We start from the raw sequence: 26,774 nt of genomic DNA on the forward strand, positions 1-26,774 counted from the left end.
AACAACATAAAGCTGTTGTTAATGACATTTAATGACGTTGAAATTTTGGAGTTGGTTAAAATGTTAAAAAGGAAGGCAAGACCTATCATAATTCAGTATGCAAATGTATGTAAGAAAGAAGTCCAATTGACCCTTCGCTACACTCTACCTTAAGAATTTCTGACAAGTCCTATCTTATCAACTGTTGCCCCGCAGCCATTTCTCTGACAAGCGTTTGTCTTTTTACAATGAGAGCCTACCAGAGATTCTTTTAATTTCTGAGACAACGACATCTGCGGTTCTATCATAGGACAGAACCTAACTGTCAACTAGCGTGTTACGACAGTAATTCACTGTTTTCGGATGCCTTACAAATGATTGGGTTGAGCCTTAAACAGACACCTATCTGTTGCAAAATTGTCTGTGTCTTCTCTTATGTAATTTTATTGTAGTAAAACACATACAGTAGTTCATTCCAAAAGGATTATTTAGTCTTAAACATGTTGAAGATTCATGCACAGTGAACACTGAAGCATCTCCTCCATAGACATCTATTAAAAAAAGAATGGCCTCTGGTCTCCTTGCCAGTTTACCGCCAAAGAATGTCTATGGGGCCGCCGCATTATGGTATTTTATGCTAATCTTGTAGACCCCATTTATCAGAAGGGTTTTGGAGCCTACCAGAGTCATGTGTGTTTGGGTAGTTTTAAGTGGGATTTTATCAAAATGATCCAAATTTATCCATTGTCGCTGGGTCAATTGTAATAGTAACACGAGGTACCTAGAGAGGATAAACCCTGTGTTTTTTATAAATCTTTTTAAATAAAGCTTTAAATAAATCTTGTGAAGAACACACTATGGGTGAAACTGTGTCTGCCCTTATTCCAAATGAACATGTATAACATCAGCGAGGACACCTACATTTGATCCAAGGTAAATTCAAGCGAATTACTGAATGTTTTTCATTTATGTATTGATTCAGATCTTAATAAAGGCGATAGTAAATAACGAGTTCACAGCATCAAAGTGAGTGTGTTATGCAGAGGTGGGACCAAGTCATTGTTTTCCAAGTCACAAGTAAGTCTCAAGTCATTGCATTCAAGTCTCGAGTCAAGTCCCATGTCAAGGCAGGCAAGTCCCATGTCAAGGCAGGCAAGTCCCAAGTCAAGGCAGGCAAGTCCAAGTCAATTTACAAGTCCTCGACTTTTAGCTTCAAGTCTTAAACAAGTCATTAGTGCGCTTTGCGCAAATTTGTGTCAGAGTATTAATTACTATAGTACATTTTATCTAGAAGTTTCTCATTTATAATCTAATTTTATCTTCTTTTTTTTTTTTTTATCGATATCTACCTTTAAAGACCAAAGAGGGTAATAAAGATGATACTTGGATCTTATCTTTGAACACATATTAAGGCAAACCAAACTTTTACTCTAAACACGCAGTGAAAGGACGCTGAATGTGCTGAACTGGTGAATGAAATCTGAAATATTACCAGGCAGTGGCTAATTGCAGACATTTAAGTTGCATATATGTGTTATATACTGTAAAGGGCTGCGAACAGAGTAAATGATTGGTTTTGTGATTTTTAGAACCATAACCAATATAATTAAATATATATAGCTAAACGCATGACAGAGGACCAGCGCGTCCGCAAAAGAATGAGTGTGTTTACATGCACGTTCTAACCAGTTATGCTCAAAAAGCACCAACGTGTGTGGTCATAATAAATGGCGTTCCTTTATCGAGGTCATACAACAGAGTAATAAAACACCGGGCAGATTTAGTCCATTACACCAATTGCTATAACACGTTAAACGCTACTGACCGCAGTAAAAAATTGTTTCGGTTCGATATGCAGACTTTGTTAGCCTGTAAATCTGCTATGTGCTGCCATAGACATGTATGTTACTGAACCATAGCAAACATAAATTAGTTAACTTACCTCTGTCTGTGGATTTTCAGATGCCTCACAAAATTGGACGTTGTCGACGTGGTGTCTGTAATTTTGGAACCACAGGTTCTACATGTTGCAATCCTTTTGTTGCCTTTAACGCTGTATTCAATATATCCCAATTATATCACCTTTGGTATCATTTTTACTGCGTCCATGTCCTTAAATGCACGCCGCGGTCTTCAAACTTGGTCCAACTTTCGTGGAAGCTGATTGGTTGGTTGTCTGTTTGGTTGAATAAGGAGCGTTGACATGCAGATTTGTAAATCAAATGAATCGTTTATTTGGGAAATTAATTGTTGATTTACTGCACATTTTTAATTATGCAACTCTTATCTTTGGTTTTAAAAAGTATAAGTATTTCCAAGTCAGACGGCTGAAGTCCAAGTCAAATTGTAAGTCAATGCTGCCAAAGTCTAAGTGGAGTCAAGTCTTTTTTGATTCTATCGAGTCGAGTCACGAGTCATCAAATTAATGACTCGAGTCTGAGTCAAGTCCAAGTCACGCGACTCGAGTCCACACCTCTGGTGTTATGAGACATTATAAGCAGTTCACTGCTTTCACTTTCACTTCCACTTTCACTCAAACCGATGTTTTGAGGTTTGTAATCACTATCAAATGATGCTTTTGTCTTTTAAAGTGAATTTGATAATCGTTTGCCTTTTTTCTGATTCACTTTTTCCACAGTTTTTAATCAAATTACTGTGTAATTTAACAATAAAAATATTTCAGCTATTACCGCTCCATTCACAGCAATATCCCATTCATTCCTATGGGAAATTCTGCAGAGCTTATCTGAGCAAGTAACCATAAACCAAGAGGGGCGGAGCTACGTGATTGGTCAATTGCAGTTTCGAATGCAATGAAATACTGTACATCTACTGGCAAAAACATGTGATTTTAATTACTATTATTTTTTATTGGTAGTCGAACAGTATTTTAATTTGTGACTTCTTAAACTTAATTTAATAAATATTCAGCTGAATCACAACATGAAATATTTAGATAAAGGGCTTAGCCTCACTAAAGCTGAACTCCAAGGATCTCCCATGCAAAGCTGTTTATAGCACAGATTTGTGCAATAGGCAGCATACTTCTGCATGAGAGTGTGAGTTATTTCTCTTGTGTATGTATGAAGGACAGAAGGTGCCCAGTGGGGGTGTCACGATTCACTGTTGTCTTCCCTGTGTTTTTCCCTTGTCATCTGTCCCGGACTACACTTCCCATAATTCCCTGCCCTCATCACTGCCAACAGCAGTTCATTGTTCTCACCTGTGTGTCATTTAATCATTGTCCTTTGTGTACGTGTAACCTTGTTGTTTATTTTGTTCTAGTCTAGTCTAGCCTTAGTAGCCATAGCCTTAGACATAGTCATAGTCATAGTCATAGTCATAGTCATGTCATGTCAAGTCTAGTTTTGTCATGTTTAGTTAGGTCCATGGTTTCTTGTTTTTGTTTCACTCACAAATATAGTTAGGGATACTGGTTTCCATGCTTAAAGAATAAACTGCACTTGGGTTCATCTCAACTTCATCATCTTCGTCTCTGCCTGTTTGTCAGCATCGTTACAGGGGGGAAGGTCAGTGAAGATTGGCAAGCCTTCTGTCACAGTGCAGCACTGTTTAAAGACTCAATGTTTCTACCAACCTTTACTCTACCGCACCTTCTATCACTATTACTGTAACAAATTGATTATTAAAATAAAGGTTCAGGAAGAGATAGTTAATTTCATTCAAATACAAACAGCTGCTTACCACACCACCATGACAACTCATCTGGTATCACCCCATCTACTGCCAAGTCAAGTCTCAAGCTAAAGCCCTCTGTCTTCGACAACAAGCCAAATCAGTTTGCCTCCATCATAGTTATGGGTTATATGAATATTTGAACTTGTGAAACACAAGTCTTGTGTTCTTGGCTATTACTTTCACATTAATATTTCATAAGATTCATTTAGTAGTGACACATTTTCAATACAGTAGAAATTGTCCAATTTATAGCAATTAAATGGCAACGATATACTGTATAATAATTTTTTTCTAATATAACAGCAGCTGTGGTTGCCAGACATTTACCATAAAAAATATCACCATGTGACCATATATCAGGCTTTATGGGATGTAATATTGCCTCTGTATTTACAGTTCACTACCATTTATATTATTAAAATATATAAACTTAATTTACTAAACTTCTGGAAATATAAATGTCTTCTTTTCACTTTAAAATGTATTGTTAATCACCTTAGTAACTTCAAAAGGCCAAATGATGACTTAAAGTTCAATGAGAGTAGCTCTTCCAGGAGCAAGAACTAATAAACATGTAGAGCCAATGCACATTGTCAATCACACAAAGTCTCAGTTACTGATGTAACCGCCGTTCCCTGATGGAGGGAACGAGACGTTGTGTCTGAGTTGACATTAAGGGTCACACTTGGGAGCCCAGACATCTCTGATCTTTGAGAAAAGGCCAATGAGAATTGGCGTATGGGATTTGCATGCCACCCCCAGCCCCCCGGACATACGGGTATAAAAGGAGTGTCGCTTGCAAACACACACTCAGGTTTTGCACTGAGGAGCCGAGCCAAAGACCCGGCCATTTCAACGGTTTGTTCAGTGTTGTGGCAAGAGGGACACAAGGTCTCGTTCCCTCCATCAGGGAACGGAGGTTACATCAGTAACCGAGACGTTCCCTATCTGTCACTCACTCGACATTATGTCAATGAGTTGACACTAGGGGTCCCAATGGAAAACGCCACGGGAGCTAAACCGGGTTATGCAGACTGGCGGTGCGAGATGGGCAGAACTCTGTGTGCCTCGTAGCAAGCCGTCACGTAACTACCCGCAACACACTGGCAGGCATGAAGCGGTCCCCTACACCTAGGGGAGCGGCTAACTGCTCAGAAGTTTAAGGACTGGCTGGTCCAGCCATAGCCTTCTCTCTATTGTTCTCCCCAAAAAAGGAACAAATTGTTCAGCTGGGGGCCATATAAGATCCACGTTGGGGGGTGTCCCTCCAAAGAGGAGGACACCGCAGAGACCACACCTGGCCCCGAGAGGTGGGGGGACTTCTAAGTGGAATACAACACATGGTCTTACTGGGTCGGAGCAGAAGCACATCGTGCAGAGCGGCACCGGGATAGGTCCTACCCAAGAAGGGGAGGAGTTACTACAAACACGGTGACCAAGGACAGAGGGCCCTCCAAGTAGATGCGAAAAGCATGCACCGGACACAGCAATGCTAAGGCGCGTAGCCCGGTCGGGGTCTCTGGATGAAGTGAGAGTAAACCGGACCGAACTCCAGGCACGGTTTACTGACAGAGAACGCCTGCAATTCCCCTACCCTCTTGACGGAGGTGAGCGCCGTCAGGAGGGCGGTCTTTAAGTAGAGCACCTTTAACTCAGCTGACTCAATGGGCTCAAAGGGAGATCCCCGAAGGCCCGAGAAGAACAACATCTTCACCTGGATGTTTTCCACCAAGCACGTTGGATATACACGCATCGTGGGTCTCGAAGAAACTACAATTTCAGCTACTCAGGTTCTGTGAGATCATTCTGGTTGTCATATGCATATCTTTCAAGGAAACATCGCCGGTCTGTTGAGAACAGCGTTGCAATTCTCAATAAGTGGAAGGTATCCTCGATAACAGTGCCTTTCTATAATTCATCCATCACTTTACAAATAAACGGGTCAACACCCACTATTCTAGCCACTGTATTTCGTCCTCCTAAGCTGGATACTAATTTCTATAATTCATCCATCACTTTACAAATAAACGGGTCAACACCCACTATTCTAGCCACTGTGTTTCGTCGTCCTAAGCTGGATACTAATTTCTTAAGTGAATTAACTTTTTATGTTCTTTTGTCTCCTAGTGTAATACTGTTAGGGGATTTTAATATATACATGGATAATCTGAATTGTGCCCTCACAAAGGACTTCCTATCATGTCTGGACAGCTTCGGATTCCAGCAGTTCATTGATTTTTCTACTCATACCAGAGGACATACTCTTGACCTTGTCTGCTTCTCTGATGTAATACCTATTAACAGTACTGTATCAGATTTATCTATATTGGATCACAAATTAGTATATTTCAGTGTTGATCTACCAGTATCAAAACTGAATGTATGTCGTGATTATTGAAAATGTAACTACTCTTGATGAACTGGTCTCCCATTACAAAGACAGTCTTCTAAATACCCTGGAGATTCTAGCACCTTTAAAAACATGTACTGTTTCTTTTTCTCATTCTGAACCTTGTTACAGCCCTGAATTACGTCAACTTAAAGCCCATGGTCATTGCTTAGAAAGTCTTCATAACAAAACTCGTCTTAATATCCACAAAAGCATGTATGATGACCATATATTATTATCTAAGGAATCTCTTCTTATGGCAAAATCTGACCATTATACTAATCTAATTAGGTCTGCTGAGGGCAACACTAGAACTCTCTTCTCTACTGTAAATAACTTTCTATCAGGAAGACTCACAGACTTGAGTGAAAGTTTAAGATGACATTTATTTGATGAATATAAAACAGAAAAGTAATGTCTCTCTTTGGCGTAGGCCCCGTCTGGCGGTTCGAAGAAGTTGTACTCGGAACCGTCATATCCTGCCGGAGATTGGAGGCAGGGGCGTGGAGCCTACTCCCGTGCAGGATGGGACTCAACTGGTGGTGGTGGAGGTTGCCTTGTTAGTACACTGAAACAGCAGTGTGATAGATTGTGAGCAGACTTAAAAAGCAATGGCTTACATGTGATTGGCTGGGAATTACTCTGCTAATGGTGCGATGATGTACAGCTGCTAGTCTTCCCACTAGAACTATGCTGCGCATACATTTCTTCGGACTCTTGATACTCTTCCAGCTCACATGCAATCTGCAGCTTATTGTAACACATTTCTGACCTTTTTTAAGGAGAAAATCTCTAACATTCACCAGTTATTGAATGCCATGTGTAATGTAGCTTGTAGTTCAATTTATCCAATCTCTCATGAATCTCCCCAAATTAGTCTTATGAGTTTTGATCTCCTGACAGATATTGAAATATCCAAATCGTAATTCCAAATCATCTACTTCTCAGCTAGATCCTCTCCCCACAAGTTTGTTTACCGTCCTTGCTCCCCATTATAACTAAAATAATTCACTCATCTCTTATTTCTGGGTGTGTCCCATCATCTATTAAAACTGCTGTGATTTGTCCTATACCTTCATAGCCTAGCACCTTCCTATCTTCTCCATATATATTCTCCTACCTGCACTCTTAGATCCTGTTCCTCTCTCTCTTTTGTGATACCTTCGGTTCGTCTGACTTCTATGGGGTCCACATCCTTTATCAGTGCTGCTGCATGACTCTGGAACACTTTACCGCCAGAAATCCGTAATTGTGATCGTCTTTTTATTTCATGTCTCTCCTCAAAACCCACCTTTTTAAATTAGTTTACTACAAATAACTCTGCTAATGCAAATTTTTTGTTAATTTGATTTTAGATTTTTATTTATCTTTTATGTTCTCTTATTGTAAACTATGATTATGTCTGTAAGGTGCCCTTGATAGTCTTGAAAGTCACCTATAAATAAAATTGTGAGAGATCAGCCAAGCTTGGTTCCACTCTCCACTCAACGATCACTCTCCCCGGATGACTAATCACACACACCTGTTCACTATTAGCAACCTCATCAACACGCACTATAAATCACTCACCATAACCCCAGTTCGGCGTCAAGCCTCCAACAGGAACAGACCTCTCTTCTTCGTCTTCTGAGCCCCTGAAGCATCCCGATTGCTGAAAAATGTAACGTTTACTCACCTGAAAACCTCTAACCCCTGTGTCCTCATTCTGTTGTTCTCCAGGACTCCTGTTCGTACCCCCTACCGTCTGCCCTCCAGTATCCCTCCGATTCGCCAGTTAGTCTTCCGAACCTGGTTGCTAAGACTGCTTCTGAAAGAGAGGATTGATATCACTAAGCTGTTACTACCCGATGCCCATAAGTGTTTGTGCTTACCTGTTGCCTGCCCTGCACCGAGTGATCTTCACAGTATCTGCACCTGAACTTACTATATACTCACCTAACACTCTTGCCACTGAAAATAAAGCTGTGTTTGGATTCACTTACCTCTGCCTCTGTGCTTATATCCTGACAGAAGGCTTGACCTTAAAACACCGCCAGTGAATCCAAACCACCCGAAGACGGCACTTCCGCAAACCCTGCTTCCTCTCTGGTGTACGTCGCCAACTCCGCCTCCCGACCAGCGCCCTTCTCAGGTCGGGCGGAAGATTGCAACGGATTCTTGCTGCAATCCTCGCTCATCCTTGAACAACAACCTCAATTGTATCCTACAGAAAGATCAAAGATCTCCATTATGGACCCAGCAATTCGGCTCTTGGCTCTCAGTCAGGGGAATCAACCCCTGGAGGCTTTTGTCGTGGAATTTTGTGCCCTGGCAGACCAGGTCAACTTCAATGAGATAGCCCTTAAAGACATTTTTTATTATGGGCTAAATGAGCCAACTTCTTCTTTTATGCCTGGTGGTCGCTGTTCCCTCAGCCTGGTTCAATATATTGACCTCGCCCTACTGTTCACTGGTCCTGCATTCACCGTGGGGGAGGTGGACACCGAGCCGGTGTTCCACAACATAGCGAGCAAACAAACCCCCACACCAGTCGATTCCCTTGAGCCTGCACGGTCCACTTCATCTGCCCGGAGGAGAGAGAGGGACGGGCTTCCATCTCCCGGCCCGCGCCTGCCCCGGTCTGCGGGTCGGGGCCCACGCCTGCCCCGGTCGGCGAGCCTGAGCCTTTGCCAGCCACGGCCAGCGTGCCTGAAGCCTCGACTGTCCAAGAGCCAGTGCCAGTAGCCATGACCGTTTAAGAGCCAGTGCCAGTAGCCATGACCGTCCAAGAGCCAGTGCCAGTAGCCATGACCGTCAAGGAGCCAGTGCCAGTAGCCGCGACCGTCCAAGAGCCAGTGCCAGTAGCCATGACTGTCCAAGAGCCAGTGCCAGTAGCCATGACCGTCCAAGAGCCAGTGCCAGTAGCCATGACTGTCAAGGAGCCAGTGCCAGTAGCCGCGACCGTCCAAGAGCCAGTGCCAGTAGCCATGACCGTCCAAGAGACAGTGCCAGTAGCCATGACCGTCCAAGAGCCAGTGCCAGTAGCCATGACCGTCCAAGAGCCAGTGCCAGTAGCCATGACTGTGCAAGAGCCAGTGCCAGTAGCCTCGACCGTCCCAGAGCCAGTGCCTGTAGCCTCGACCGTCCCAGAGCCAATGCCTGTAGCCTCGGCCGTCCCCATAACCATGCTCCCTGTTGGCCGAAAGAGAAAGAGAAAGAAGAGGGCGCCTTCTCCCCAGTCTCTACCTGCCTCTGCTCCGCCTCCCGAGTCTTCCAGGGCTCCACCTCCCGAGCTTCCCAGAGCTCCGCCTCCCGAGCTTTCCAGAGCTCCGCCTTCCGAGCCTCCCGAGTCTTCCAGGGCTCCTCTTCCCGAGTCTTCCAGGGCTCCTCCTCCCGAGTCTTTCAGGGCTCTGACTCCCGAGCTTCCCTGAGCTCCGCCTCCCGAGCTTTCCAGAGCTCCGCCTTCCGAGCCTCCCGAGCTTTCCAGAGCTCCGCCTACCGAGTCTTCCAGGGCTCCGCCACTCAAGTCTCTTGAGCCTCCCAGGGCTCCGCCACTCAAGTCTCTTGAGCCTCCCAGGGCTCCGCCTCTCAAATCTCTTGGGCCTCCCAGGGCTCCGCCTCTCAAGTCTCTCGAGCCTCCCAGGGCTCCGCCTCTCAAGTCTCTCGAGCCTCCCAGGGCTCCGCCTCGTGAGCCTCTCGAGCCTTCCAGGGCTCCGCCTCCCGAGCCTCACGAGCCACACAGGGCTCCGCCTCTTGAGCCTCTCGAGCCACACAGGGCTCAGCCTCCTGAGCACCCAGAGCCTCTCGAGTCTTCTACGGCCCTTCTCCCCGAACCTCCTACGGCTCCACCTCCAGAGCCTCCTACGGCTCCACCTCCAGAGCCTCCTATGGCTCCGCCTCCCGAGCCTCCTACGGCTCTGCTCCCAGAGACTCCAGAGCTTTTTAGAGCTCTGCCTCTCAAGCCTCCTATGGCTCCGCCTCTCGAGCCTCCTACGGCTCTGCCCCCAGAGACTCCAGAGCTTTCTAGGGCTCCGCCTCTCGAACATCCTATGGCTCCACCTCTCGAGCCTCCTACGGCTCCGCCTCCAGAGCCTCCTATGGCTCTGCTCCCACAGCCTCCCGAGCCTTCCAGGGCTCCACCCCTCAAGCCTCTCGAGCCTCCCAGGGCTCCACCTCTCGAGCCTTCCAGGGCTCCACCCCTCAAGCCTCTCGAGCCTCCCAGGGCTCCGCCCCTCAAGTCTCTCGAGCCTTCCTGGGCTCCGCCTCCTGAGCCTCCTACAGCTCTTCTCCCCGAGCCTCTTACGGCTTTGATCCCAGAGACTCTAAAGCCTCATATGGCGCCACCTTTCTCGGCTCCGCCTCCTTAGCCTTCCTCGGCTCCGTCTCCAGAGCCTTACAGGCCTCCGCCTTTAAAGCCTCCTACGGCGCCACCTCCCTCGGCTCCGCCTCCAGAGCCTTCCAGGGCTTCGCCTCTAGAGCCTCCTACGGCGCCACCTTCCTCGGCTCTGCCTCCTGAGCCTCCCACGGCTCTGCCTCCTGAGCCTCCCACGGCTCTGCCTCCTGAGCCCCCCACGGCTCTGCCTCCTGAGCATCCCACGGCTCCGCCTCCTGAGCACCCCGAACCTTCCTCGGTTCTGCCTCCTGAGCCTTCCTCGGCTCCGCCTCCTGAGCCTCCCATGGCTCTGCCTCCTGAGCCTCCCGAGCCTTCCTCAACGCCGCCTCCTCAGTCAGTGCTCCGCCTGCCGAGTCTTCCACGGCTCCACCTTCCAGGGCTCCGCCTGCCAAGTCTTCCACGGCTCCACCCCCGGAGTCCGCCTTGGCTCCGCCTCCCACGGCTCCGCCCCCAGAAGCCCTTCCTCACATGGTTCTGCAAGCTCCCCCAGTAACCATTACTCCTCCCATACCTCTTGACCCAGTTCCTGTCCTGTGGCCTCCTCCCAGGCCTCCTGACCCTGTTCCCGACCTGTGGCGGCCTCCCAGACCTCCTGACCCAGTCCCCATCCTGTGGTCACCTTCCAGGCCCCATGACCCAGTCCCTGTCCTACAGTCGCCTTCCAGGCCCCCTGACCCAGTCTCTGCCCCATGGCTGCCTCCTAGACCTCCTGACCCAGTCCCCATCCTGTGGTCACCTTCCAGGCCCCCTGACCCAGTCCCTGTCCTACAGTCGCCTTCCAGGCCCCCTGACCCAGTCTCTGACCTATGGCTGCCTCCCGGACCTCAACCCAGTCACCTACCAACTTCGCCTGCCTGCTCAGTACCGCATCCACCCCACGACGTGGGGGTCCAAGGTCCGCTGGCGCGGACTCTGGAGGGGGGGCTACTGTGAGAGATCAGCCAAGCTTGGTTCCACTCTCCACTCAACGATCACTCTCCCCGGATGACTAATCACACACACCTGTTCACTATTAGCAACCTCATCAACACGCACTATAAATCACTCACCATAACCCCAGTTCAGCGTCAAGCCTCCAACAGGAACAGACCTCTCTTCTTCGTCTTCTGAGCCCCTGAAGCATCCTGATTGCTGAAAAATGTAACGTTTACTCACCTGAAAACCTCCTCTCATTCGGATTCAGAATCCTCATTCTGTTGTTCTCCAGGACTCCTGTTCGTACCCCCTACCGTCTGCTCTCCAGTATCCCTCCGATTCGCCAGTTAGTCTTCCGAACCTGGTTGCTAAGACTGCTTCTGAAAGAGAGGATTGATATCACTAAGCTGTTACTACCCGATGCCCATATTCCCGAAGTGTTTGTGCTTACCTGTTGCCTGCCCTGCACCGAGTGATCTTCACAGTATCTGCACCTGAACTTACTATATACTCACCTAACACTCTTGCCACTGAAAATAAAGCTGTGTTTGGATTCACTTACCTCTGCCTCCGTGCTTATATCCTGACAAAAATGTATTACTATTAATATTAAATCTTGGGTAAAATTGGCCATTTTATAGCACACATTGAGGAGTCACAATCTAATAAAGAAAAAAGAAGACAAGTGTCTTTTCTCCTGCTGCACTGTTGTTGGTGTGTGTGAAGCAGTTCGATTCATGTGGAGAGAGCCACAATCATATCATCTGAGCAGCAGATTCACAGCATAATCTGATGCTTATATATAAATAGAAGCGTCGTCTGTCTGAGAGCAAGAGAGGAGAGAGTCATTGCTGTGCTTCATGCTGAGGCTACTCCTGAGGATTCTCTGTTCTCAAGAGCATTTAGCAACATGTCTGGTGTTGTTGTGGGTTTATATTTGAGTAGCACATAATTCAACATCCAAAAATGAAAATTCAGTAATTTAGTCATCCTCCTTTCCAACTCTTTGAAAAACTAAAGGAGATGCTTTGCAGAATATTCTTGCCGCCACTTTTGTTTAATTAAACAAAAGCATATAGGGACTGGCAAGCTCCAAAAGGACATATTAGCACCATAAAAGTAGTCCATATGACTTGTTCATGTCAAGTGTTATCTTTGTGTGAGAAACAGACCAAAATTTGTAATTTTAATGCTTGTATTACAGACCCACCTACATTTACACACTTATTCCAATGTGATTAGCTTGTGCGGTACCGTGATTTGAGCCCAGCCAAGCATGCAGGTTGACACGTGAGGCAAAAGTGTCATAGAAGTTACACAAAATTATGTGGTTGCTTCAGAAATTTGCTTTTGATGTCATATTCGCTTTTTTCACACCATCAGTTAGGTATAGATGTTGATTTAGAGTAAGGATGTCTGTTTAGTTTACCTTTTATTTGCATTTATGGCACTTTCAGTTAGGTTTAGATGTTAGTTAAGGGTAAGGATGCCTGTTTTGTATGTACAGTGGTGGCCAAAAATATTGGCACTCTTGGTAAATATGATAAAAGAAGGCGTTGAAAAATCTGCAGTTTATCCTTTTGATCTTTTATTCAAAAAATTCCCAAAAATCTCAACTTTTATTGAAGTAAAACATGGTTAATGGTCTGCACTTATACAGCGCATTTTTAACCTTAGTGGTATTCAAAGCGTTTTACACTGCATCTCATTCACACATTCACACTCACATTCACCAATGATGGCAGAGTTGCCATGCAAGGCGCTAGCCTGCCATTGGGAGCAACTTGGGGTTCAGTGTCTTGCCCAAGGACACTTAGGCATGTGGAGACATGTGGGCCGGGTATCGAACCACCAACCCTGCGATTAGTGGACAACCTGCTCTACAACCTGAGCCACAGTCGCCCCAAAACAAAAGACTTTCTTATGAGTAAAATATAGCTGAAGTATATTCCCATTCATATTTTAATTTTGTTAGTGCACTTGGAACATGAAAGCGTTCAGCCATGACTTCCTGTTTCACAGGGGTATAAATATGAGGTAACACACAAGCCAAATTCCCTTTATCATCATTCTCAGTGGGTAAGACTACATTATGTAGTTCTGATGTGCGGCAAAAGGTTGTTGAGCTTCAAACAATTTGGGAGTGGCTATAAGAAAATATCCAAAGCATTGAAAATACTAATTTCCACATCAGGGCAATAATTAAGAAATTCCAATCAACTGGAGATCTTGAGAATCTGCCTGGAAGAGGACGTGTGTCTACATTGTCTCCACACACAGTGAGGAGGATGGTTCAAGTGGCCAAAGAATCTCCAAGGATCACAGCTGGAGAATTGCAGAAATGAGTTGGGTCTTGGGGTCAGAAAGTCTAAAAAAATATCAGATATCACTTAAATCACCACATGTTGTTTTGGAGTGTTTCAGGAAAAAAGCCTCCACTCTCATCCAACAACAAACTCAAGCATCTTCAGTTTGCCAGACAATACTGTAACTTCAAATGCGACCGGGTTCTATGGTCAGATGAAACAAAAAAGAGCTTTTTGGCAGCATACAATCAAATTTAAATAAACAATCAAAAAGATAAACAATGCAGATTGTTTTTCACAGCCTTCTTTTCTCATATTTACCATGGGTGCCAACATTTTTGGCCACCACTGTACTTCTCATTTGATTTTTGATCACTATCGTTGGATGTGTTTGTGTAGTGTCTGTGCTTCATGCATATCCAAACCTTGCACATCACAATCAATTCGATGTGCACACAAATCAATAGGCATCAAACCTGCCGTGACACACCTTCAAGTGGCAAATTTCAAAATGTACATGTACAAATAACATTTGAGAGCTGCGGTAATAGTGGACAATTTTGAATGATCTCATTTTATGTTCCTCTATGGAAGACAGAAAATCATATGTGTTTGGAATGACATAAGTTTGAATAAATCATGACAGAACTTTCATTTTGGGACAACTAATGATCATTTAATCCCAGGTATCAAATATGAGCATTTGTTCCATTGTTCCAAGTAAAAGTGAGACAAAAGGCTTGCACATGGTATGTTTGTCACATACTCTATATGGCATAAAATGTGTTTAAAGGAGCTGAGCATATTTTATTCTTATTAGTATCTAAAAGCATTATCAAATTATCCAAAATACTTAATAAAATGAACATGCAAGGACTACCAGTTAAAAGTTTTGAAACACTTTAATAACACAGATTTATATACGTAAGTTAGTATTATAAATCTATGAATGCTTGTTTTCAGCCACGGAACGAGATGTGCCGGTGAGGTGTCTGCAGTTTCAAACAACAACATCTGTGGGGTGGGCGTGGCCTATAATTCCAAAGTGGCAGGTATGTTTCTGTTTTATTTTTGTTTTTTTACATTGATGACATCACAATGACAATATTGTCCTTAATTTGATAATATTAATATCAAAAGACTGCAATGCTTTCTATACAAACTCAGCATGCCACTGACTTCAACGTCCAATGTGCCCCTTTCACAGACTGTGATGATGCCTCGATTTAGTAGTGTAAATATATAGGAAACTTTTTAAGAATTTTATATATATATATATATATATATATATATATATATATATATATATATATATATATTACTCAGGCATTAATTCAACTATGCTCTGATGTAAATACCTGTAAATATGAAAAATGTCCATGCAAAAAAATATAAAATACAACACCGTAAAACATTTGATCAAGTCTGTGACATAAAAACAATGGGGCCAATTCATTAAGTACTTGAAATAGTGCTGCATCTTAAGTCCTTGTCATTCCTTTCCTTGCAAACATGCCTCCTGTCTATGTAAATTAGGCTCATTGTAGATTCATTCCCAAAAATTGCTTGATGCAATTTACATAGTGCTATTACCGTCCAAGGAAAGCTGGCGGTAAACTGATTTTTTAATTCAGAAGAGATGTTTGTTAATTTTCTATTGATCATGGCAGCAGTAATTAAAAAAATTATGATTAAATGAGGGAGAAAAGCATTATAACCCAGCATATATCCAGAAGAGCGGGAAGATTCTGGTGTCAGGATCACAGTAGTTGAGGAATGCTATACAGTCCAGATCACGGTGGTCTACTGCAGCCTTCGCTTTATAGCGCTCAGAATCAGCCCCCAAGTTTGGAATTATGAATGAATGATACATTATATTTATACAGCGCTTTTCTGAGATTTTGTGAGTGCGTTTGTGCCATTGCCTGATCTGCATAATTTATTTAGTGAATCAGGCACAAAACCAGTGAAGACAGTGAGTGCAAATAATCAGCACTTTTACCAGCTGCAATTCATTCTTAGTTAATTTTCCCCCAATAAATTTAATGAATTATTTGTCTTAATTTCAGAGAATTCCAGAGAATATCTTTTGTTAGCGTTTGTCTCTCACAAAGGGATACATATATTGTGTTGCGTGAACTGTAGCCTTTTCTCTTCAGCACAAATCACTTTCCAGGTCTCACGTGTGTTGTTTGAGTCTCAATCGACCTATTAACTGCTGACGTCTTACACTGTGCATCATTGGTATTCTTAGGCCCTGATTCCCAAAAGATCCCAAATAAAGGGTACTAATTTGCTTGTGTAATCTAACAAATTGTGTGTGCAATTCGTGGGAGTATTTACTAAAAATAAATGTGCAAATAGGTTGGATACACACGCATTGAAAAGAGGCTTTTGTACATGGCAATAATCAGCAGGGATGCTGCTCACTTGCAGCTCTCACTAAATACCAGTGATTTCAAGTATGACCATTTATATGATTTTTATAAATTTACAACCTAAGTATGGGTGGGGGGGGGAACCCTTATGAACTGATCAAATTCCTGGTGCATTCTAATAGATGGTGCGCATATTACATTCATTAAGGGAAACCTGCAAAACACTGAATAGATGTGCTATTTTGTATCTGAAAGATGCTAGCCTCAATATATTGCTTTAATTAGCTCAGCTCAGCTTTTCTTTTTTTGCAAATGCTATCAAGTTTGCACATGTTTTTTAGACACTTTTGAAAATCAGGGCCTTAGAGCGCATTCTTACAAGGGATTCGGGTATAAACTAGTGAATATAAATAATACCATATCTATACCACAATACTTATCGCAAGTATGGGATGCTGGTGTCGCCAACAGCCTGCTTAACCAGCAAGACTAATTTGGTCAACAAGCTTCACGTGAATGGTCATTCCAGCTGACCAGCTTCACTAGCTAAGTTTTACTGGCTAAAACTAGGGCTTTACCCAGCTAAACCCAGCCAAATCTCATGAACATTATGTGACAGTGGCAACATTTTTACTAAACAAAATTATGTGCTTTATTACACGTTTCGCTGCTGTTTCCCAGTGAAATGTCCAGCGGATGGCACCAAAATCAAATTAAATGTTTTTGTGAACAGATAAAAAAAAATAAAAAAAATATATATATATATATATATATATATATATATATATATATATATATATATATATATATATATATATATAGATTTTAATGTGTAAAATGTACCTCCCTAACCTAAAATTTTTACCTAAACCTAAAATGTTTACCTAAACCTAACCAAAAGTGTCCTAAAGGCAACTGAGAGGTGAACAAAACAGACACCCTTACAAAAATCGAGAGTTCACTACAAATTTGCCGCAAACTTGCAGCAAATTCGCCAATGATCATATTCACAAATTAGCTTTCCGGCAAAATTGCGGCAAATTGTCCATTGTTGGCAAATGTTTGCTAGAGGTTCACCACTACAGGTGAAGAGCGGCAAACTTCTGGGAAATGTATGTCCCTTTCATCTCATGTGCCATTTTGTGTTCTTGGCTGGACAGGAACCATGTACTTCCAAGTCTAATGTCCAACACTATTAGGTGAGCTACCGCAGAAGCTAATCACATTGAAATAAGTGTGTAAATGTAGGTGAGTCTGTAATACAAGTGTTAAAATGTGTTTATTTTCAAAAGATATATTGTCGTAAAAGTGTTTCAATATCATAACATAGCAGTGTGTGAATAATAGTGTGAAAAATACGTGTTTATAAAGCAAAGTAGTCCTGTTGTTGCACTGTTGTTATAGCGCCTCCAGGGTTAATGTCATCAGGAAACTGCAGAGAAACGTTGAATGTGGCACGTAAATGTCAGTTTGCAAAAATGTTGTTATAGCAATGTTCATTCAATGAGACTAGCTAAACTATCACCAAACCAGTGCTAACTGGCCTGGACCAACAATGGAATTCATTTTCAACAGGATTGGCAGAATGGGATGAGAAGTAAAGCCCTCAGAGTGGATTGTGAAGGGCTTTATGTGGTGCCAAATCAATTATTTTCTGATCCTACTTCCACTCCTGTCCAGTGAGGCTCATACCCTCTTGCCCCTCCAATTATCACTGCAGAACATGCTGAATATAGTGGCATCACATGTGTTAGTGTTGTTCCAATGTTCATGTGTTTCCATTTAGCTGCAAAAGTGCAGTACAGAGCAGTGGATGAAAAAAATTACAACTGAGAAGATTTGAGCAAGAGTGGTTTTCTAGTATAATAGAGAAGTGTAGAGTTGAGTTTGGGTGTAATTAGAAAACATCAACCTATGCACACCCACCAAATTTGGTGGGTGTGCCAAACGTATATCAATATACTGTAATATATTCACACCCAGGACCTTCCGGTTTGTTGGGTGAGATCATTGTGGTAATATTAAACATCCATAAAATACCTGCAAAAATGGCTTGTGATTTCTTTTTTAAGAGAAAGCACTACAAAATAAGGAAACTTGCAATGTACTTGACAAATAATATGCCCATTAACTTTTTCCCATCAAGATTTTAGTTAAAAATGTATATGGACATGTTATTTGTCAACTTCATTGTAAGTTTCCCTACAGAGTGTGTATTTTAGGTGTTATACATTTTCACCATTTATTCTTATAGTTTATCACCAGTTTTAATCACTTTTTTATTTATGCACTCACCTAAAGGATTATTAGGAACACCATACTAATACTGTGTTTGACCCCCTTTCCCCTTCAGAACTGCCTTAATTCTATGTGGTATTGATTCAACAAGGTGCTGAAAGCATTCTTTAGAAATGTTGGCCCATATTGATAGGATAGCATCTTGCAGTTGATGGAGATTTGTGGGATGCACATCCAGGGCACGAAGCTCCCGTTCCACCACATCCCAAAGATGCTCTATTGGGTTGAGATCTGGTGACTGTGGGGGCCATTTTAGTACAATGAACTCATTGTCATGTTCAAGAAATCAATTTGAAATGATTCGAGCTTTGTGACATGGTGCATTATCCTGCTGGAAGTAGCCATCAGAGGATGGGTACATGGTGGCCATAAAGGGATGGACATGGTCAGAAACAATGCTCAGGTAGGCCGTGGCATTTAAACGATGCCCAATTGGCACTAAGGGGCCTAAAGTGTGCCAAGAAAACATCCCCCACACCATTACACCACCACCACCAGCATGCACAGTGGTAACAAGGCATGATGGATCCATGTTCTCATTCTGTTTATGCCAAATTCTGACTCATCTGAATGTCTCAACAGACATCGAGACTCATCAGACCAGGCAACATTTTTCCAGTCTTCAACTGTCCAATTTTGGTGAGCTCTTGCAAATTATAGCCTCTTTTTCCTATTTGTAGTGGAGATGAGTGGTACCCGGTGGGGTCTTCTGCTGTTGTAGCCCATCCGCCTCAAGGTTGTGCGTGTTGTGGCTTCACAAATGCTTTGCTGCATACCTCGGTTGTAACGAGTGGTTATTTCAGGCAAAGTTGCTCTTCTATCAGCTTGAATCAGTCGGCCCATTCTCCTCTGACCTCTAGCATCAACAAGGCATTTTCGCCCACAGGACTGCCGCGATACTGGATGTTTTTCCTTTTCACACCATTCTTTGTAAACCCTAGAAATGGTTGTGCGTGAAAATCCCAGTAACTGAGCAGATTGTGAAATACTCAGACCGGCCCGTCTGGCACCAACAACCATGCCACGCTCAAAATTGCTTAAATCACCTTTCTTTCCCATTCTGACATTCAGTTTGGAGTTCAGGAGATTGTCTTGACCAGGACCACACCCCTAAATGCATTGAAGCAACTGCCATGTGATTGGTTGATTAGATAATTGCATTAATGAGAAATTGAACAGGTGTTCCTAATAATCCTTTAGGTGAGTGTATATTGGCAGCTAAATACTCCAGCCGTTAAAAGTACAAAAGAACCTCAACTGATATGAGGCCATGGAAACTGAATGTACTGTATAATAATTATACCAGAATTGGAAACAAGCTGTTTAAAATAGCTTTAGATTAAATATAGGGCGTCATACTGCAGGACACTGTTGACAATGCCTTTCATAGCAATTTAGTACAACAAAGTCAATGTAAACAAATGGGCAACTATGTGCAAAAGTTAATGTAAGTTAAAACATAAGTCAAAAAAATCAGGTACCACAATGGTGAAAATGTATCAATATAATTAAACTATTTAAATAGGGCTTTTACATAGAAATGCATGTAAGATCTTAAATATAACTAATTTAAGTAATAACTAGATACAAACTCTTCTTAAAGAGCAGATTTTACTTTTTTTTACATCTTTATGTTGGAAGTCCTTCCCCAAATTATTCTTGAGAAAACTTGACAAACCCTATACTTTGACTAGCTTGTAGAGCAGTTGCATACAGTAAAACATGTGGCTTATTGATAGACAACTAAATTCAGACTAGAGGTCAGCCGATAGTTTGCCAATACCAATAACTAATGTGGTGGGAAAGGCCGATAACTGATTTATCGGCTGATCATTTTTCACATTTATTTATAGAATGTGAGACAAAAAATCGTATTCTTTCCTTCCTATGGCAGGCACAAAGAGTCCTAAATGAATAAAATACCAGATGCAGTTTATTGTTCAACCAAAATACCCAAAATAACTGTAAACAAATAAAGATTTGGTGCATAACATCTAAGTATAAACAAGCCCAAAACACACTGGGGACTCTTATTTTGAAATGACGAAATGATGAAAAAACCACCAGCAAATATCACCATAGATTTTTACCAATAACAATAGTTCCAAAAAGCAACTATCGGCACAAATTAATCAGTAAAACCAATATATCGGTCTACCTCTAGTTCAGACCCAAATGTAATAAGGAAAAACAGCCCTGCTATGGGAGACTTTGTGCACACCTTGAAAATCTCAGCACAGTATGGTAGATTATGACTGTAAAACACCAAAACATTTAACACCACCACATTTAAAGTTGAAAAGAGTACAATAGAGTTGTTTATGATTGGATATGTGATCCCACCACATTTCAGTTTAGGTGTGTTGAGCTGAGATGAGTTGAGTAATTATGGTTAGTGCAATAATAATAATAATAATAATAAAATTGTTACTGAATACTGAATAAATGTGTTAGATATGGGTAGAAGTAGGATTGCAGCTATTGTGGGAAGTATGGGTAGCTTGGTTTGTGAATAGATGCTGTCAGCTGGCAAAGGATGGATTGAGATGGGATTGCATGCATGCTCTTGATCTTGTCTTGCTGCAGGTATTCGTATGCTAGACCAGCCTTTCATGACAGACATCATTGAAGCTTCTTCCATCAGCCACATGCCGCAGGTTATTGACATCTACAGCGCCAGTTGGGGTCCCACCGATGACGGCAAGACGGTGGACGGTCCACGTGAACTCACCCTGCAGGCCATGGCGGATGGTGTCAATAAGGTAGGCCAAAAAAGTTAAACTCTCCAAGAACAATTCCCTAGAGATTTCTCTCAAGTAAAATGTGTTCCATCATGAATTCTCGATGGAGCACCTGTTTTTGTGTGGAGACAAAAAGGGGGACAAAACAGAAAGGTACATAATTGTAACAGCTGGTTCAAATCCAAATGAAACCCTAGGGTTCAAAGCCCTTCTCTTCTCTCTGCCACTTTAAATCAACTTTAACACCAGCCAACAGATAATGGAGTTTTGAAAGTATTGGTGTATTTAGAGAAATATGAATTTAAAATGGATTTACAATTTACAGTAGAATCATATGTGACTTACAAGCCTTGCACTGACAGGAGAACTATACAGGAGTTCTCTAACATATGTCAACCTTGCAAAGACTAATCGCTTCATGCCTATTTGCACATCCCTCTCTGTGATTGGTGCCTTCACACATTGCTGTGGCTAATGGGAATAAATGGTCGTGAGCGCTCTACTGCTGAGCTGGATTTAGGAGAGTGCCTCTCTTGTCAAGTTGAGGCATCACAAAAAGGGATCTGCGTGTATTTAAAAAGCTCTTTGCAATTGAAATCAGAGAGGACAGAAATAGCTGTGATGGGTAAAGACTCTTTTTGTCTGTTCCTCAGGCTCTATCATTTCAGTTAGAGGGGGTTGGGGTCGACTCTGGGGCTAATATTGAGTGCTGTTTAATCATCACAAGGGTCAGGTGGCAAACACTTCTTATGTCCTTCATTTATTTATTTGTAGGATGCCACAGTGAATGTTAATTGTACACTGGATACAGTTCAGTAGTGTTGGTAAAACCAGCATGTGTTTTGGTTTGGATAATGATTTCCTAGCATAACCAGACTTCCTTGGTCGACCAGCTTCTGTTGTTCTTGTGATTTCCCCCACATAGATCAACACTGGTGACATGGACATTCATGCTGGTCTTTCAGCAGTCAATTGTAGTGAAAATCCACAATTTACTCCAGCCATGTTCATTCCCATAAATTTACAATTGCCATTAGTGGTGCTCTCTAAGTCAGGCATCACTATTATAGTCATAAATATGGTAGGTAAAGGATTTGAACAAACTGTATTAATCTTTGGTGTGCAATTCATCTCACACTGTTTCTGCTTCAGATATGATATCTAAAATAGTGCAGCAACCAGGTAGCTGTAAATAAATAAAATATATAAAATAAAAATAAAATAAAAAACCTTAGCAATCAAACATTACTTACACTTTCTTCAGAAAAACTAAAACTAAAAATCTAAATCTCTATATATTTTCTGTTGTCTACTGTATTCCATAATTAGGCAAAGTCTAATTTTATGTCAGTTCACTTGGCGGCCATCTTGGCAATATGCAGGCAAAAGTCAATCATTTAAATAACACAGTAATTTATCAACATATAATTTATAATAATAATAAAAAAAAAAACTGGTTCTGTGAATTTAGCTTCTCAGCTGAAATAAAAAAAATGTTTCAGCCTGATCTCACAAAAATGTAATGACTGTGGCAAAAAGATGTTAAGAAGTAACGTGGTTCCTTACATGTATCTTGGCAGTTCCGAGGTAAAATGTCCACTGTGTGGTGCCAAAAGCGAGTTAAATGTTGATGTGTTTCTTTTTAAGGTTAATGGAATATTCAGTTAAGCTCAATCGACAGCATTTGTGGCATATTGTTTATTACCATGAAACAAAACTAAACAAAAACAAAAACTAAACAAACAAAACTAAATTCGACTTGCCCCTCCTTTTCTTAAAAAAAAGAAGCATAAATCGAGGTTAGAGTGAGACTGTGGAATTGGACAATGGAAGTGAATGTGGCCACTTTTTGGAGGGTTTAAAGGCAGAAATGTGAAGCTTATAATTTTATAAAAGCACTTACACTGATCAGCCACAACATTAAAACTAATATGCTTAATATTGTGTAGGTCCCCCTTGTGCCACCAAAACAGCACCAACCCACATCTCAGAATAGCATTCTTAGATCCTATTCTTCTGACCACAATTATACAGAACAGTTATATGAGTTACCATAGACACTGTCAATTCGAAACATTCTGGTCATTCTCTGTTGACCGTTCTCATCAACAAGGCATTTCCTTTCACAGAATTGGCGCTCATGGATGTTTTTTGATTTTGGCACCATTAGGAATAAATTCTAGAGACTGTTGTGTGTGAAAAACCCTTCTGATGGTTGATGTGAATATTAACTGAAGCTCCTGACCCGTATCTGAGTGATTTTATGCACTGCGCTGCTGCCACATGATTGGCTGATTAGATGATCATAAAGATGGATATTTGTTGGTGCCAGATGGGCTGGTTTGAGTATTTCTGTAATTGCTGATCTCCTGGGATTTTCAGTCATTGCCATGTGATGATCCTTACCGTTCTCAACTCCTGATCTTGCTCTCCATTCACAAACCACCACCACATACCCCCATCATCCATTTGGCCTGACCAGTACTCCCAGCATTTCTGGAAAGAAAGTCCGCAACAGCCATCTGCGCCCCCGGTCTGTGGACCACCTCAAACTTAAAAGGCTGAGGAGCCAGATATCAACGGGTGATCCACACATTGGTATCCTTCATGCGATGGAGTCACTAGAGCAGGGGATGGTCTGAACAGAGGTTGAAAGCCCATCCTAGGAGGTAGTACCGAAGGGTGAGAACCACCCACATGATGGCTAGACACTTCTTCTCAACTGTGCTGTACCTCGCTCTTCCCCCTCCACCACCTAGGACAACATGGCTCCCAACCCTCTGTCCGATGCATCAGTCTGTACAACAAAAGGAAAAGAAAAATAAGACTCATGCACTTGCATAAAAGCCTGTTGGCATGGCTCCGACCACTGGACGTGTCTGGGGCTCCTTTTTAGTGAGATTAGTCAGCGGGTTGGTGATGTCCGAACAATTAGGCATAAACCTCCTATAATAGCCAGCCAGCCGAACTGTCTCATCTCCTTTTTAGTCTTGGGTCTCGGGCAGGCCGCAACTTATGCAGTCTTATCAATTTAGGGGCACACCAGCCTGTGACCTAAGTGGAAACCCAGATACCATACCTCCACCAATCCTGTTGCACACTACTTGGGGTTTGCCGTGAGTCCCGCTCATCACAGCGACCTCAGAACTGCCCTCAGATGCTGCATATGCTGCTACCAATCATACCTGTATGATGTCATCCAGATAGGCAGTGGCATGCACAGAGTGCGATCTGAGGACTTGGCCCATAAGGCATTGAAACGTAGCCGGGGCCCTGTCGAATATCTCCTTATTGTGTTGCGTGGAAGAAAGGAAGTAATACGGGTTTGGAACAACATGATGGTGAATGATGACAGAATTTCCATTAATAATAATGATTATAATAATAATAATTCTGTAATCCATGTTCAATGTGTATTATGTAATGGAATATAGGAGAGTTAACGTCAATTATGTAATTTGTGAAAGTAACAAGTAACTCACTGCTTGAGTACTCTTTTAATTGGATACTTTCTTACTCTTACTAAAGTAATTATTTATGTTAGTCCTTTTACTTCTACTTGAGTAATTTTTTTTTAAGTTATTGTACTTTTACTTGAGTACACTTTTTGGCTACCCTACCCACCTGTGCTGCATAAGATATTTAGGTTTTTCTGAGAATGTATTTTTAACATATGTACTGGCAGAGTTTTTATAGTCAAAACAAGTGCAAAAATCTACCAGTGTATGTAATCCAAAGTATTTAGAATACGGATGTGGCAGGGCGGAGGGCAGGGCCGGGTCGTGATCCTACGCACCCGGTCCCGCCCTCCGCCCTGCCACAACGTTACTAATCTTGAGTAATCTAACTAAGTATGTTACAAATTACTTTTTACAGCATGTATTCTATAATCTGTAGTGGAATATATTTGAAAAGAAACCTTCCCAACCCTGTGTATATACACTCACCTAAAGGATTATTAGGAACACCATACTAATACTGTGTTTGACCCCCTTTCGCCTTCAGAACTGCCTTAATTTTACGTGGCATTGATTCAACAAGGTGCTGAAAGCATTCTTTAGAAATGTTGGCCCATATTGATAGGATAGCATCTTGCAGTTGATGGAGATTTGTGGGATGCACATCCAGGGTACGAAGCTCCCGTTCCACCACATCCCAAAGATGCTCTATTGGGTTGAGATCTGGTGACTGTGGGGGCCATTTTAGTACAGTGAACTCATTGTCATGTTCAAGAAACCAATTTGAAATGATTCGAGCTTGGTGACATGGTGCATTATCCTGCTGGAAGTAGCCATCAGAGGATGGGTACATGGTGGCCATAAAGGGATGGACATGGTCAGAAACAATGCTCAGGTAGGCCGTGGCATTTAAACGATTCCCAATTGGCACTAAGGGGCCTAAAGTGTGCCAAGAAAACATCCCCCACACCATTACACCACCACCACCAGCCTGCACAGTGGTAACAAGGCATGATGGATCCATGTTCTCATTCTGTTTATGCCAAATTGTGACTCTACCATCTGAATGTCTCAACAGAAATCGAGACTCATCAGACCAGGCAACATTTTTCCAGTCTTCAACTGTCCAATTTTGGTGAGCTCTTGCAAATTGTAGCCTCTTTTTCCTATTTGTAGTGGAGATGAGTGGTACCCGGTGGGGTCTTCTGCTGTTGTAGCCCATCCGCCTCAAGGTTGTGCGTGTTGTGGCTTCACAAATGCTTTGCTGCATACCTCGGTTGTAACGAGTGGTTATTTCAGGCAAAGTTGCTCTTCTATCAGCTTGAATCAGTCGGCCCATTCTCCTCTGACCTCTAGCATCAACAAGGCATTTTCGCCCACAGGACTGCCGCGATACTGGATGTTTTTCCTTTTCACACCATTCTTTGTAAACCCTAGAAATGGTTGTGCGTGAAAATCCCAGTAACTGAGCAGATTGTGAAATACTCAGACCAGCCCGTCTGGCACCAACAACCATGCCACGCTCAAAATTGCTTAAATCACCTTTCTTTCCCATTCTGACATTCAGTTTGGCGTTCAGGAGATTGTCTTGACCAGGACCACACCCCTAAATGCATTGAAGCAACTGCCATGTGATTGGTTGATTAGATAATTGCATTAATGAGAAATTGAACAGGTGTTCCTAATAATCCTTTAGGTGAGTGTATATATACACACACACACACATATATATGTATATATATATATGTATATCTGTGTGTGTGTGCACGATTAATTTGACTAATGAATCACAATATCATGCAATGAACTAGATAAAAATGTATATTTGATTGACAGCCCTAATCAATTGACAAACAGAGCTGTGCTTATGATGGTTGGCTCAATGTAATTCAATAAAAAACAGTGAGAACTGTTATTTGTCACAAGCACCTTGTCCCCACTAATATTGGTTTCTGATAGCATTATTGCTGCTTTGTCATTTTCTACATTGTTGACACAACTGCAATGTAGTAAACACATGTTAGAGTGTGGCATCTTGTAATTGTGAATTTACTTTGCTCAATTGCTACATTATTTCTAATATTACTTATATTATTGTTCTTATATTTGATTTATTGTTATTTGGACAAAACAGTGTGGCTGAAAAGAGAGGGTCACCTAATCCGTTTTTGATGCATAAGCATGGTAAATCACTGTGTATTGTGAAATAACAATAATCAAGTACCCTCTTAAGACGCCA

The 26,774-nt window shown here is 42.3% G+C and overlaps 1 protein-coding gene across 1 annotated transcript in view; it reads left to right on the plus strand.

Moving 5' to 3' along the window:
* LOC127617452 (neuroendocrine convertase 2-like) overlaps nt 1-26,774 on the plus strand; it is a 92,874-nt gene that overhangs the window by 30,626 nt on the left and 35,474 nt on the right. The window contains exons 7-8 of the mRNA XM_052089424.1: nt 14,624-14,712; nt 20,923-21,098. Of these exons, the coding sequence (XP_051945384.1) occupies nt 14,624-14,712; nt 20,923-21,098 (265 nt within the window). The remainder of the gene's footprint in view (nt 1-14,623; nt 14,713-20,922; nt 21,099-26,774) is intronic.

This window comes from Xyrauchen texanus, chromosome 24 (assembly GCF_025860055.1).
Source record: "Xyrauchen texanus isolate HMW12.3.18 chromosome 24, RBS_HiC_50CHRs, whole genome shotgun sequence".
NCBI classification, from domain to species: domain Eukaryota; kingdom Metazoa; phylum Chordata; class Actinopteri; order Cypriniformes; family Catostomidae; genus Xyrauchen; species Xyrauchen texanus.